Source organism: Lycorma delicatula, chromosome 6 (assembly GCF_047948215.1).
Source record: "Lycorma delicatula isolate Av1 chromosome 6, ASM4794821v1, whole genome shotgun sequence".
NCBI classification, from domain to species: Eukaryota; Metazoa; Arthropoda; class Insecta; order Hemiptera; family Fulgoridae; genus Lycorma; species Lycorma delicatula.
Window position 1 is genome coordinate 119,557,347 of NC_134460.1, and position 14,770 is coordinate 119,572,116.

Consider the following 14,770-nt stretch of genomic DNA (forward strand, 5'->3'; position numbering starts at 1 on the left):
AATCTGTTAAATATACTGTAATTTTTTTCACAAGAGAGTAGAGAGTAGCATATGACTATGAAGGGAGTCAATCAGATACAAACATATTTTCGCAGAGCGCTAATCAACCGCGGATCATTGTGATTGAAAAAGGTTAAGTAAATGAATAGCTAAGAAATTTTATAGTGAGATCCTAAAATGAAAAAAAAGGAGGGCTATATTTTATGGAACCAAACTACTTTGAATGGCTAGCACTCGATAAATTATAATAGGCAGAATAGTAACATATACTATACCTGTCCACCAAACCTGAAGATAGTGGCCATACCAAAATCAGATATCTTAAGGTTGTCATGAACATCAAGAAGGAGATTCTCTGGTTTCAAGTCTCTGTGTGCTATACCCTTACGGTGCATATACTCCTGCAAAATTAAACAAAATAATTAAAGCTTTAAAGTAGGTATACCTAATAAAATTTTAGTAGTTTATGAACTCTTCTGACCTGGGCCAAAATAACAAACTATACTTTTTCACTGTGATTATATAGAAGGGACAGAAAAGTTAATGACTATTTTTCTTCAATAAAACAAATTTTCAAAAGATTTTATTTTCTTTTTCTTTTTATCGGCTATATTTACATTAATTTTCTCAGGATTAAATTCTTTATAAGTTTTGTTACTAAATCTTCTGCATTTACTAATCATTTAACAAAACTATTGTAAACTTTTTTGACACCGAATTTTGTTATAAATTGGATGTCATAAATACTGGAGTAAGAGTTCTGGGAAATGTTTTATTCTATTTCCCAGCTCAAATTACATTAAGAAACCACCAAATTCCTTAATTTGGGTCCCATAAATTACAATAGGGCTTCTTTTTATAAGAAATCAATTCCAGGCAAATTTTTTTGCTAGCAGTAACTCGAAAACAAAGTGTTTCCAGACTTATGTTTATATGAACTTTTTTCATTATTTTCATCAGTAGAACTTGTACTGAGTTTCTCAGTTTCTTCTTGGAACACCTAAATATATATATATATGTATGAATAAAATACTTACCACACCTGATATAAGCTGTTTAAAGTATTTCTGTGCTTCTACAACTGGCATTCCAATATCAGGTTCTGGAAAATAATAAAGAGCAAAGAGGAGTAACAATAAATCTTAATTCATAAATAAGCACATTTTAAATTAAGTACAGTAGCAAAAAAAAACTTCACAGAACACTAGAACTTTGAAAATAATTAGTATTAGAGGCAGTAAAAAAATTATGTAAATGGACTTTTTCATCATCAAATTGACAATGAAAAAGTCCAATAAGTTTGGAGTATTATATATAAATAATGCGTAACAGCAATATCAGTTATTAACATCAGAAAACTGTTTGGTACAGCAATAAAACACACATAGCAGAATGTGGTCTACATAAATAGGATAGTCTTCTAAACTCAGCCTGTTATCAGAAATGCTATCTGTACATACAAAAAAGTTAAAATTTAAAAACCTATGAAATAACTGAAGCAATAGAAAATGCATTTAATGTAGCGATTTACAATAACTTGAAAACAAATTAATTAAAAATAAATTATAACTGAATCTGATAATTCTGCATGGGAGAAAAAAAGTCATTCAGGGAACCAGGAAAATAGATGCATAAATAAAAGACAGTGAAGGGATCTATAAGATAAAAGTATTGTTAGCTATCATGAAGTCAAAAGTCTAGTTGAATAAATGCTCTCACAATTACTGTTAATTTTTAGACATAGATTAACTTCATATTAGCACAGTAATGAGACTAGTGCTTTTGGCAGTCAAAATGGCAACACCGTAAATTACTAGTAAACAAATGGTTATATGAACAGCTGATTTATATTAGGTATTAATATTTTTAGTCTATTGTTGCCACATGAGACAAACTTTTTGTGAACAGAATTTTTGTTGTGCATTACAAAAATGAGTGATACTAATTATGTCACAAGTTTTATGTCACTCTATGAGAATGCTACTGAAACTTTTTCAAAATTGAAATGGACATACAGAGATGACGCTCTGTCATGAGCCCAAGTTTTTAGGTGGCTTAAAGTCAGTTGCAGATGATCCATGCTCTGGAAGACCGTTAATGTCAAAAAGTGGCTACGTTGAGTGAAACAGATACTTGATACGGTATGAACAAGTTTTTGGCAAAGAAATACATTCCTGTAGTTCCTCAACCACCTTATTCACCCGCCTTGAGTCCCTGTGACTTTTTCCTGTTCCCGACTTAAAAACACCATTTTGGAACAGTAAACATAAAAAAAAAATGTAACCAACCATCTGAAGGATATTCCAGTTTCTGAGTTCCAACACTGCTATGAAGAGTGGGAAAATCGTTTGAAGTGTTGCGTGGCTTCCCAAGGGAACTAATTTGAAGGTGATAAGAGTCCATGTTTAATTGGATTGTAAATAAAAAGTTTTTCTGAACCACTCCTGTTACTTTATTTACAGACCTCATAGTTGAGGTCAGCTCTTAGCATAAGTAGATCATATGTTATGAGCATTGTAAGTAGATATTATTCATCCAGTTTATGTATCTGCTTTCCTGCTAATTCAGTTCTTTTTTTTACTTTTACACAAGTTTATAGTGTCAGAGACAGTAAATTATCTTATTTCTATCATCCAATTTATTATTTATAATTGATACCCATTGTACAGTTGTGGAGGAAGGCGACTTTTGGTCAGGTGATTTTAGAGTAATTAACTCAGCTTCAATAAATGGGCAGGCAGGAGTAGGTTTCATAATGAACAAGAAGATAGGGAAGAGAGTAGAGTATTTCAAAACACATAGCGATAGAATCATTGTAATAAAGATAAAATCAAAACCTAAACCGACAACGATTGTTAACGTTTATATGCCTACAAGCACCCATGATGATGATGATGAGGTAGAGTGTGTATACGAAGAGATTGATGAAGCAATTAAACACTTAAAAGGAGATGAAAATTTAATAATAGTTGGAGATTGGAATGCAAGCATTGGAAAAGGCAAGGAAGGAAATATAGTGGGTGAATACGGGCTGGGCAAAAGGAATGAAAGAGGGGACTGACTTATAGAGTTTTGCACGAAGTATAATTTAGTAATTGCCAACACCCAATTTAAAAATCATAATAGAAGAATATACACTTGGAAAAAGCCAGGCGATACTGCAAGGTATCGGATAGATTATATCATGGTTAAGCAAAGATTTAGAAATCAACTCGTTGACTGCAAAACTTACCCTGGAGCAGACATTGATAGAGACCATAATTTGGTGATAATGAAATGTAGATTGGGGTTTAAAAACCTGAAGAATAGGTGTCAGATGAATCGGTGGAATTTAGAGAAGCTTGAGGAAGAGGAGGTAAAGAAGATTTTTAAGGAGGACATCGCAAGAGGTCTGAGTAAAAAAGATAAGGTAGAAAATGTAGAAGAAGAATGGGAGAATGTTAAAAAAGAAATTCTTAAATCAGCAGAAGCAAACTTAGGAGGAGTAAAGAGAACTGGTAGAAAACCTTGGTTGGGTTTCAGACGATATATTGCAGCTGATGGATGATCGTAGAAAATATAAGAATGCAAGTAATGAAGAAAGTAAAAGGAACTATCGGCAATTAAGAAATGCTATAAACAGGAATTGCAAACTGGCGAAAGAAGAGTGGATTAAAGAAAAGTGTTCAGAAGTGGAAAGAGAAATGAACATTGGTAAAATCGACGGAGCATATAGGAAAGATAAGGGAAATTTTGGGGTACATAAATTAAAATCTAATAATGTGTTAAACAAAGATGGTACACCAATATATAATACAAAAGGTAAAGTCGATAGATGGGTGGAATATATTGAAGAGTTATACGGAGGAAATGAATTAGAAAATGGTATTATAGAGGAAGAAGAGGAAGTTGAGGAGGATGAAATGGGAGAAACAATACTGAGATCTGAATTTAAGAGAGCATTAAAAGATTTAAATGGCAGAAAGGCTCCTGAAATAGATAGAATACCTGTAGAATTACTGTGCAGTGCAGGTGAGGAAGCGATTGATAGATTATACAAATTGGTGTGTAATATTTATAAAAAAGGGGAATTTCCGTCAGACTTCAAAAAAAGTGTTAGTCATGATACCAAAGAAAGCAGGGGCAGATAAATGTGAAGAATACAGAACAATTAGTTTAACTAGTCATGCAACAAAAATCTTAACTAGAATTCTATACAGAAGAATTGAGAGGAGAGTGGAATAAGTGTTAGAAGACCAATTTGGTTTCAGGAAACGTATAGGGACAAGGGAAGCAATTTTAGGCCTCAGATTAATAGTAGAAGGAAGATTAAAGAAAAACAAACCAACATACTTGGTGTTTATAGATCTAGAAAAGGCATTCGATAACATAGACTGGAATAAAATGTTCAGCATTTTAAAAAAATTAGGGTTCAAATACAGAGATAGAAGAACAATTGCTAACATGTACAGGAACCAAACAGCAACAATAACAATTGAAGAACATAAGAAAGAAGCCCTAATAAGAAAGGGAGTCCGACAAGGATGTTCCATATCTCCGTTACTTTTTAATCTTTACATGAAACTAGCAGTTAATGATGTTAAAGAACAATTTAGATTCGGAGTAACAGTACAAGGTGAAAAGATAAAGATGCTACGATTTGCTGATGATATAGTAATTCTAGCAGAGAGTAAAAAGGATTTAGAAGAAACAATGAACGGCATAGATGAAGTCCTACGCAAGAACTATCGCATGAAAATAAACAAGAACAAAACAAAAGTAATGAAATGTAGAGAAATAACAAAGATGGACCACTGAATGTGAAAATAAGAGGAGACAAGATTATGGAGGTAGAAGAATTTTGTTATTTGGGAAGTAGAATTACTAAAGATGGACGAAGCAGGAGCGATATAAAATGCCGAATAGCACAAGCTAAACGAGCCTTCAGTAAGAAATATAATTTGTTTACATCAAAAATTAATTTAAATGTCAGGAAAAGATTTTTGAAAGTGTATGTTTGGAGTGTCGCTTTATATGGAAGTGAAACTTGGACAATCGGAGTATCTGAGAAGAAAAGATTAGAAGCTTTTGAAACGTGGTGCTATAGGAGAATGTTAAAAATCAGATGGGTGGATAAAGTGACAAATGAAGAGGTATTGTGGCAAATAGATGAAGAAAGAAGCATTTGGAAAAATATAGATAAAAGAAGAGACAGACTTATAGGCCACATACTAAGGCATCCTGGAATAGTCGCTTTGATATTGGAAGGACAGGTAGAAGGAAAAAATTGTGTAGGCAGGCCACGTTTGGAATATGTAAAACAAATTGTTAGGGATGTAGGATGTAGAGGGTATACTGAAATGAAACGACTAGCACTAGATAGGGAATCTTGGAGAGCTGCATCAAACCAGTCAAATGACTGAAGACAAAAAAAAAAGAAAAATATTTAGCAAATCGTGGCAACTGGTATTGCCTTCTCAGCGTAACATTAAAAACAACAACATCCATTTATTAAAATGGATATATTATATTATATATATATATTATATATCTGATATATTAGCATAATAATTTTATCATAGCAAACTATATTCTTACTGGCTCTAATTTATCACAATGTCATCTCTTAATAAAATGCAAAAATTTGGTTGTAAAGAATTATACTGAAAGTAAATTAAGATACATACTTTAACACAATAAAAAATAATGAGTTCTGCAAGACAGCAGTGCTTTATATATCATGTTAGTATCAATAAATCTAAAATATTCATGTTTCTGAACTCTTAAGAATGAGAAAAATCCATCATCAGTAGTAGTGAAAGTCATGCTCCATAACCTTTCTTGCATTAACAAGCTGATATCTCGCTCAATATATTAATACTAACTATATCCTTTTACAACACAACAGGTTTTACTACATCATAAGTATAACACTTTCAATTAAATGCTTGCTATTTTTCCTGGGAATGAAGTGCACAGCTATTGTAACAAAACTCAAAAAACGAAATTATAATAATTACATTAAAACTTTATTGTTTCATGGACTGAAAAATTACCTATTTTGTCAAAGAGTTCTCCACCTCTAGCATATTCAAGAAATATATAACCCCAATCATTTTCTTGCCGCATTCCATAGCACTGAATTATATGCTTATCTGATAGCATTCGATGTACTGTAACCTCTTTACGAATTGTCTTTTTAGCCTCTTCATGCTTTTTAAAATCAATAACTTTCATAGCAACAGCCTCACCTGTGGTTTTGTTGATGACCAACTGTACCCTGGAATTAGAAAGTACAATATAATTATGAAAATTAAAATTAAAATTTGTAAAACAACATGAAGAAATTATAAAGAGGGCACATTCAAACTAAAATATGCAAAAACAAAAATATTTTGTACGAGTTAAAAATCTAAATCAGTCTTCAATTGAAATAAAAAAAAGAAAAGATTTTTCAAACTCAATTTTAGAAGGTTTTATATAATTTTAACCTTGAAATAAAAGTTGTATTTCATCTGATTTTTTTAATATTTTCAATTTCTATTTTTTCACGTCAGTTTTCGTAGCTACAATGAAAATTAATGTTTAATTAATAGTGAAATTTATGAGACTGAGGAAATATTTTGTTATAGAACATTTACATTAAATCAGCAGTCAGCAGGTTTTATTGCAATAAACTTTGCCTACCTGCTGGTGAACCCTGTCATACTGGAACTAAATGACCTAAAATGTTCTTGAGTTGTAGTCTGTGCACTTTATAGTTATTTAATTCAGATACATTAACCTCAGTTACTGCTTGTCTCTGGTAAAAAAAAGATTATATTTATTGCTTAGATATTTTAAAAAAGCACAATTAGTTTTATGTGGATCTTTTGTTTCAATTTTATGGGAATACATAGAATCAACACCGAAAAGTTGTGATATTTACTCATCATGGATAAGAATGACTATATCAGTCTCAATGCACCCTTTTATTTATACATTCAGTAACTTCAAGTACTTTTTTTACATTACAATTTACATTAGAATAAACAAGTTTGCTAGTGTTCTCATTAAATTAATATACCATATTTTTATGGAGAGCACATAAAAAAAGCCTTAAAAAACAGTTCTTATTTCACAGAGCTGCAAGTTTCCCATATTTATGACTTTAAAAAAATTCATAAAAAAAGGAATTCTCCCTTACAAGCTTTATTATTCAATTTTCTACATAAGTTTTAACATTTAGTGATGCAAGAACACAACAATTTTATACTTTAATGATAAAATTATCACATCCATAAGCCAAGTAAAGATATCATTCTAATAGTTGAAAGTACAAATTACAAATGAATCTACTATTCAGCTGAAGCAACAAATAATTTAAGCAGGCTATAAGGTTCCGAATATTTATAAGCTTCCTTTTATTCTTCAGTAATATATTTACTTGAAAGCTTACTCTAAGTTCTGGTGAAAGACGAAGTAGCATGTAAAAAACATTTGTTACTTACTCTCCAAATGCTCCTTCTCCCAATGTCTGTGCAATTGCCCATCCTTCCACAAAGTCATTGGACATTATTATTATCACCTGTTATCCAACATTACATCTGTAATATATCCATGAGCTAGCACTTTCTTACACATAGAAAATTACAAACTTGACACAAGTCAAGGCCACCTAAAATTCAGCTTCTGCAATAAAACAAATAAAAATATATTTAATTCTTACCATTTAATCAAAATGTAAATACTTCACAAAATTATTTAAGTATAAAACCTCATCAATACCAAATACAAACCTGCATAACGACAAACACACAGAAAGAGGAACCACAGATTACAACTTGTTTCCCACTGATTAATTGTATCAATTTACTATAGTTTGTTTGGATTAATTTATCAGAAGTATATAATAATACGGTTTTAATCAATACAGTGATATAAAAACAATGAATCTAATCTTTCAATTAGTGAACTGACCAAATAAGAAAATCACAAACATTATTTCTGATCTATTTAATTCTTGAAATAGTAAAATTGAAAATGACCATTCATGTATATTTTTATACACAATAATCATTATAATCTACATAAATGATTTAATAAAATGAAAATAGAAATCTTAACTACTTGGACAAAACTCAACAAACCAATATCATATGATATTTTAACAAATTCATCATGTTATTTAGTGTACATCATGTTATTAGTGGAAGTGTCCTGAGAAAAACAAGTTTTTTCTTTCTTTTAACTTGCTTGGTAGGCACTATCTAATAAAACAACATTCATTTATTTTTACTTTCAATGATTTACAGCAATACATGAAAAACTATACAAAATATCATAAAATTATTACTCTAGATCAATACATTACCACAATCTGCAAGCATGCGTAAAGATTACAGCAATTTTATTTCAGTATGCTGTTTGTTCCATCCATTATTTAGCGATTTGGACAAATTTAATTTTATGAAAATTTAGGAATTGTTTATCAAAATGATGAAAATTAACACTGCTGTTACATTTCTTGTTATTTGTTTTTATTTTTTGGCAGACTAAATCTCATGTAACCCACCAGGTTGGTCTAGTGGTGAATGCATCTTCCCAAATCAGCTGATTTGGAAGTTGAGAGTTCCAGCGTTCAAGTCCTAGTAAAGGCAGTTACTTTTATGCGGATTTGAATACTAGATTGTGGATACTGGTGTTCTTTGGTGGTTGGGTTTCAATTAACCACATATCTGAGGAATGGTCCAACTGAGACTGCACCAGACTACACTTCATTTACATTCATACATATAATTCTCATTCATCCTCTTAGTATTATTTGAAAGCTAATTACTGGAGGCTAAACAGGAAAAAGAAAAGACTAAATCTCAAGTGATAATTAGCTTTATATTAAACACATACATACATTTACTTTTTTTTGATAAGGAAGCAAGACCTCAATCTAGAGACATGTCAGGCCAATTTTTAAAACATATCCAATAGAATAATTTAAGTATAGAATTCTGGTGACAGCTTCAGGTAGCATTGGCATTAAGCATACTAGCTCAACTTATACTCTAAAAGGTCACTCCTGTCAACATTGCATTTCACAATGATTTTCTTTCATAAAAATAATGAGGGTATAATAATTATGTAATTATTTCTCACTGTTCTGTTTTTTGCTAAACAGTTTAATACTGCTGATCGAAGTACACGAATATTTGACATGGTTGATTGGTTAAAACATTACATCCCCAACTATGGCAAACCATTTTCTACTAAATTTCTCATTTTTTACTATGATTGGTAAATGCTTGCTAAATAAATTACATTTTTAGAACATTTAATATGTGACGAACATAATTTTCAAATGTTTTCTTTATAATTTTTACCTTTAAGGTCAATTAATTTGTTATTTATAACTCATATTAAAAATAATCTGGCTGGATAAATTCTACAATTATTGGAGTTGAATGAAATATTCTCATGTTTATCTGGAAAAACATTTTTTGAGAACATAACTTAAGCATAGTTCTTTGTTTGGGACAAACATGCTTACTAAGTATTTAGAGATTTGAAACAAACATCAATCTCACATAACCCCCATAATTTTTCCCCCTTTGATACATGGTAAAAATAATATTTAACATTTACATGTAGAAAAAATAAAGTGATTGCAAAATTTTTTTTTCATAACTTCACCTTTTTTGGAATCTGATTGTATAGGACAATTTTTAACTTTTCAGCAGCGGTAAATGAACAAAGTTTTTTTTGTTTGAAAACATAACTTTTAATCAAAAGATTTGTTTTTAGAATGAGAAGAGGAACATTAAGATTTAACACATTTACAAGTTTGAAATCAATGGAGTACTGAAATGTAAATGAAAAGGGTGCAGGAAGTCACTTGAAATGAATAAAACTTAAAAATTGGAATGTACCATATACTTCCAGAAACTTTTTTTATTCTACACATTTTGCAACAAAATAAAGAACTAATAATAAACACGTAAAAGTATTAACCATATTGTACTCTACTTCCTCTAGTGGTGGGGTGAATATTATAATAGAATTAATCTTTGTACATGTTGTACCTGTTTTTATATAACCTTTCTAAGCTACAGTTGTAAACGACAATGGATTGTAAAATAATAATCAAATTCTGGGTCTAGAAGATAGATCTGATGATTTTGTAGTCATTGTTATACAGGTATAACAGTTAGTGAAAAGGCAGGACCTCTGTCCCACCTAGCACTAGCGTAGCATTTTAGCTGCAATCATGAATTGGTCAGTTGAACATTATGAATATGCAATTAAAAGCAGATTTTAAAAATAAGATTATAAATAATTATGATTTTAAAAATAATAATTATTCTAATAATCACTACACAACAATCTAATTTAATCAAAATACATCTGTCCAGTAGAAATACAATATTACTGTGGGCACAAACCTTTCGAAATAGTCTGCTTTAAAAAAAAATCAACCAATCAAAACATAGTGCGGAGAATGCCCTACAACATTGATGCTGTAATGCATTTCCACAACAATCAGCACAGAGGCTTGCTGCTACAGTAAGAATTTTTGATTAAAGTGTAAGAAAAATTCTCTCTGACGACCTTCAATGTGAATTATAAGTGTCTCTTAAAACAGCATGGGAGTTCTTCCTTGAAAATTCCACCATGACTGCTGTTTTTCTTTCAAGTGACGAGGCACATTCTCACCTCTCTGGATGTGTCATACTGTTACTGGGCTGCCAATAACTCAGGAGAACTTCACCAGTGACCAACTTCAGTCAATATGTTACAGTGAGGTCTGCAGTTTCAATATTCAGCATAACAGGCCTTTTTGAGGAGTCAAATAACAGAGTAACAATAATAGCTCCTCAGTAAGTAACAATGTTGTGCGACTTTTTGCTAGCAACTGAATGAGCTTTGTAAAGATTTGGTTCTAACAAAATGGTGACACTGCCCATATGAAGATTTTCTGTGAATGTTCTTTGAAAAACCTTTCCAGGACAATTGATTTCATGACAGGAAGGCATTTCCTGGCCAGCACATTCATCTAACTTGGCCATTTCTGACTTTTTCCTTTGAGGCTTTCTTTTTGTTCCTGTTTAGCCTCTGGTAATTACCTTTCAGATAATACTTCAGAGGATGAATGAGTGTAAATGAAGCGTAGTCTTGTACAGTCCCAGTTCGGCCATTCCCATCCATTACACCAGTAACCACGATCTAGTATTCAAAGCGGTGTTAAAATAACTGACTTTAATAGGACTTGTACGCTGGAACTCTTGACTTCCAAATCAGCTGATTTGGGAAGACGCGTTCACCACTACACCAACCCGGTGGGTTTTTTCTTTAAGACTACCTCAAATGTAAGTCTACTGTGGTCGACCGTGTTCAATTGCAGAACTCAACATGAAATTGCAGCAGTTCCACACACAATAAAATTTTTTAGGAAGAGGTTAAGTGAATGCGTGAGGAAAAACAAAAACATTTGGATGACGATTATTTTTAATTAAAATAAGGAATATTTTAAGGAAACTGTATAAACAGCTTTTTAGATACATTTTACTTTTAAGTACTTTTTGTTTATTGTCCCTCCAAATCCTAAGATCATTCTGTTAGACTTGTATAATACATCATTCAATCATGGAAAATGCTGCAAAGTTTACATGAATACGTGTACTGTCATATTAGACAAGAGCATATAAAAATATTTTGCTATTTTTCAAAATATTTCTCCTTAAGACAAAATTAACAAAAGGAACCTAGGTGTTCCTAGTGAATGGAGAACCCATAGCCTCTTCCTGAAGCTATTTTGTTTTTTCTGGGCAAAAAATGCTTTGACATTATTCCCAAACACAATGTTCTTTAAAAAAAAATTAAATGTTAAAAATTTATGATTAAAAACAAAAACATCCTTAAAAACATTTACAATAAGACTTAAAATGAAAAAACCTGTAGCATATGCTAATATAAAAATAAAAACACCAAGATATATCATGCTATATATCTGATTAAGATAATAAAATTACAATCTGTTTTACTGCAAATGGTGTAAAATAGCTGAAAAATAGTTGAATATAAACGGACGGCCCCAAGGAATTGTAAAACACAAGATAACTTCCTTTCCATCAGCCCCTAGAATAGTTCAAATGTTAGCCCACAGCTTAAACTTGTGACATAATGATGCACAATAGATACAATCCACAAGGATGAGCTGCACTGTCCTGTGTGTGCCCTATTCATTGACGGCCCGATAATAGCTTCCTCTCAAAAGTTAATTCTGCATGAGGAGTCAGTGAAACAGTGTTCTTAATTGGACAAAGATTGTTGTTCATGGTAGTATCCCATTCACTTTGCCATTCATCACGAACCACACCCTCTTCAGGAAACAGTCAAGAACATTAAGCGCAACCTTTTGCTGTTATTGAAGATAACTATCCAGCAGAAACTCACTATTTTATTATGTCTAGAAATTCCACAATAACTCTCATAAACAGGGTGTCTAACATTCCATATTTAACACTTTTCAAAAAATTCTTCTTCTAACATTATGTTATTTTCTATTTCATCTTACAAATTTGTTCTGGGAACTAAGTGCTTCTGAATTTATAAGCTGGCAGATAGGAGATAAAAGTATGTATTTTATTTTCTAGTATTTGTAGAAACTTTTATTTATATGCAAGATACACAAAATTTACTTTTGTTGCACTAGACAATATTTACACAAAAATAAGATTAAATCTTTCTTTTACTTAATATGTTTTTTATTACAATGACAAAGTAAAGATGCATGAAAATTTTGTGATGTACATATGAATGCAAAATAAATCTAATGGTAAAATTATGATTATAATCAACTTCTCTAAAAGTAGAATTACATGAATATGTTTAAACTGACAAAAAACTACATAACTAAATTATTTATGTACAAAAATAAATACATAGATCATGAATAACTAATAATCTACAAGCTGACTTGGCCAGTGAAATATAGTATAAAATCCGGCAGTTGATTTTTGCAGGTATCAGTTTTTTTAATGAAATTAAATTTAAATGAATGATTAATGATAATTTAATACATTACACTGTATTGCATAGCATAAATTATTTGCCTTAATTAAATGTATTGTAATTAATTTAATTAACGAATTGCAACTATATTTTTTTAAGAATTAAACATTTTCTTTCAAATGACGTGATTAAAAAAAAAAAAAAAATGGTTGCCAGAGATGTATACGGGTGTTATTAATTATTTACGCTTGTTTTTAAAAAAAAAACTAAATTGAAGTTTAAATTTCTCCGTACAAGATAGTAACGCTGTGTTCTTGTTTACAACGTGAATCAGCGTGTGCATTCCTTCTCTCTCTTTCACACTCATCCAGACTGAAAAAAGCAATTAGTTCAAATAATGGCACCCACTACTTGCGGTCATTTTTTACATGCAACCATGAGTTATCATGTACAGAAAAAACTAAACTTCAATTTAGTATATAATTTTTTTTGAAAAACACACTGAGCATAAATAATTAACAATACATCCTGCTTATATCTGGCAACTTAGAGGCTATGGCTGACAGAGCTGGCAACCATATATTTTTTTTTTTACCTTTTTCTCATTATTTTCTTTTAAATGACATTTAATTCACTTTTAATTAATGGTAGGTAATTGTGGCTAATTTTTGCTAAGCAACCTGGCAGTAATGTATTAAATTATTATTAATCATTGCAGAATCAACTTTAATTGTAAGGGTTGGTTCCATGATTTTAGAAATTGTTAAAATACAATTAAAATAAAATTAAATTAAATTAAAATACAATTTTTTTGACAATTTGTTTTCTATGTATATATGAAAATTGATCTTCAATACATCTTTCTATTGATCAGTGCAGCCAAATAACAAAATTTGTTTTCTCTTCACTGATTATATATTAATAATAATAATTACTTTTCTTTGGTCCAAATAGTAATTATTGTACCAAAGAAAAAGTAATTTTAAGTTAAAACATACAGCTATACTTTATAGATGCAAACCTTAAAAAAATCAATTGCTTCTAATAATCATAATTCCAATTAATAAATTATAACACAGTAACTAATGTATTTCCACAATAGAATAGGAAATCAAATAAAATGTTATTACATATAAATTAAAACTAATACTAATTACATGAAGAGCTTTTAAATGAAATATAAACTTTTTTTCTCATTTGTTACATGTAGTGGTTACACTAATTGATGAAAATTGTAAGTTTATTGACATTTCAATAAATAAGTGTTGTAATTAAAGGAGCCTATTTTATTTTACTTCAGGCAATAAGTTGTTTGAAGGGCACACATTACTGAATTTGCAGGTTGCTTACCTGACTGGTCGCATATTCCCACAATAGCTATGTGTTGTTCACTTCAAGGACTCTGTCTGTATTATTTTTGTTAAATTCTTTTTCATTACTTTTTTTACTTGCTTCATGTATTATGTATGAATTAATATAACTTAATTCATCATTTACATCACTGAATATCATTTTAAAATGTTTTATAGTCTGTTATTATGAATATCAAAATCACAAGTGAAACAAAAATACAATAAATCAATCATAACTATAAAGATAATAAAATAACTTAAGTAAATAATGCTTAATATTATAATCAAACTAAAGAATACGTATAGCAGTTATTAATCTTATATAAAATTTAAACTAACCACTACACGATTAAAAAAAATAACTAACTATATTGACTAACAAATAGAATTATTTAGATAAAATAACCCAGCATATTTTATAAGTTTTAAAAAGGAACGAATGAGTAATGCTACCA

General features: G+C 30.3%; 1 protein-coding gene across 3 annotated transcripts in view; it reads right to left on the reverse strand.

The window, feature by feature from the left end:
* grp (serine/threonine-protein kinase grp) overlaps positions 1-14,770 on the reverse strand; it is a 56,970-nt gene that overhangs the window by 23,475 nt on the left and 18,725 nt on the right. For all 3 annotated transcript variants that reach the window (XM_075368453.1, XM_075368451.1, XM_075368452.1), the window contains 4 exons: positions 7,470-7,650; positions 6,036-6,259; positions 1,038-1,102; positions 276-401 (listed from right to left, as the gene is read on the reverse strand). In XM_075368453.1, the coding sequence (XP_075224568.1) occupies positions 276-401; positions 1,038-1,102; positions 6,036-6,259; positions 7,470-7,534 (480 nt within the window). In that variant the 5' untranslated portion in view covers positions 7,535-7,650. The remainder of the gene's footprint in view (positions 1-275; positions 402-1,037; positions 1,103-6,035; positions 6,260-7,469; positions 7,651-14,770) is intronic.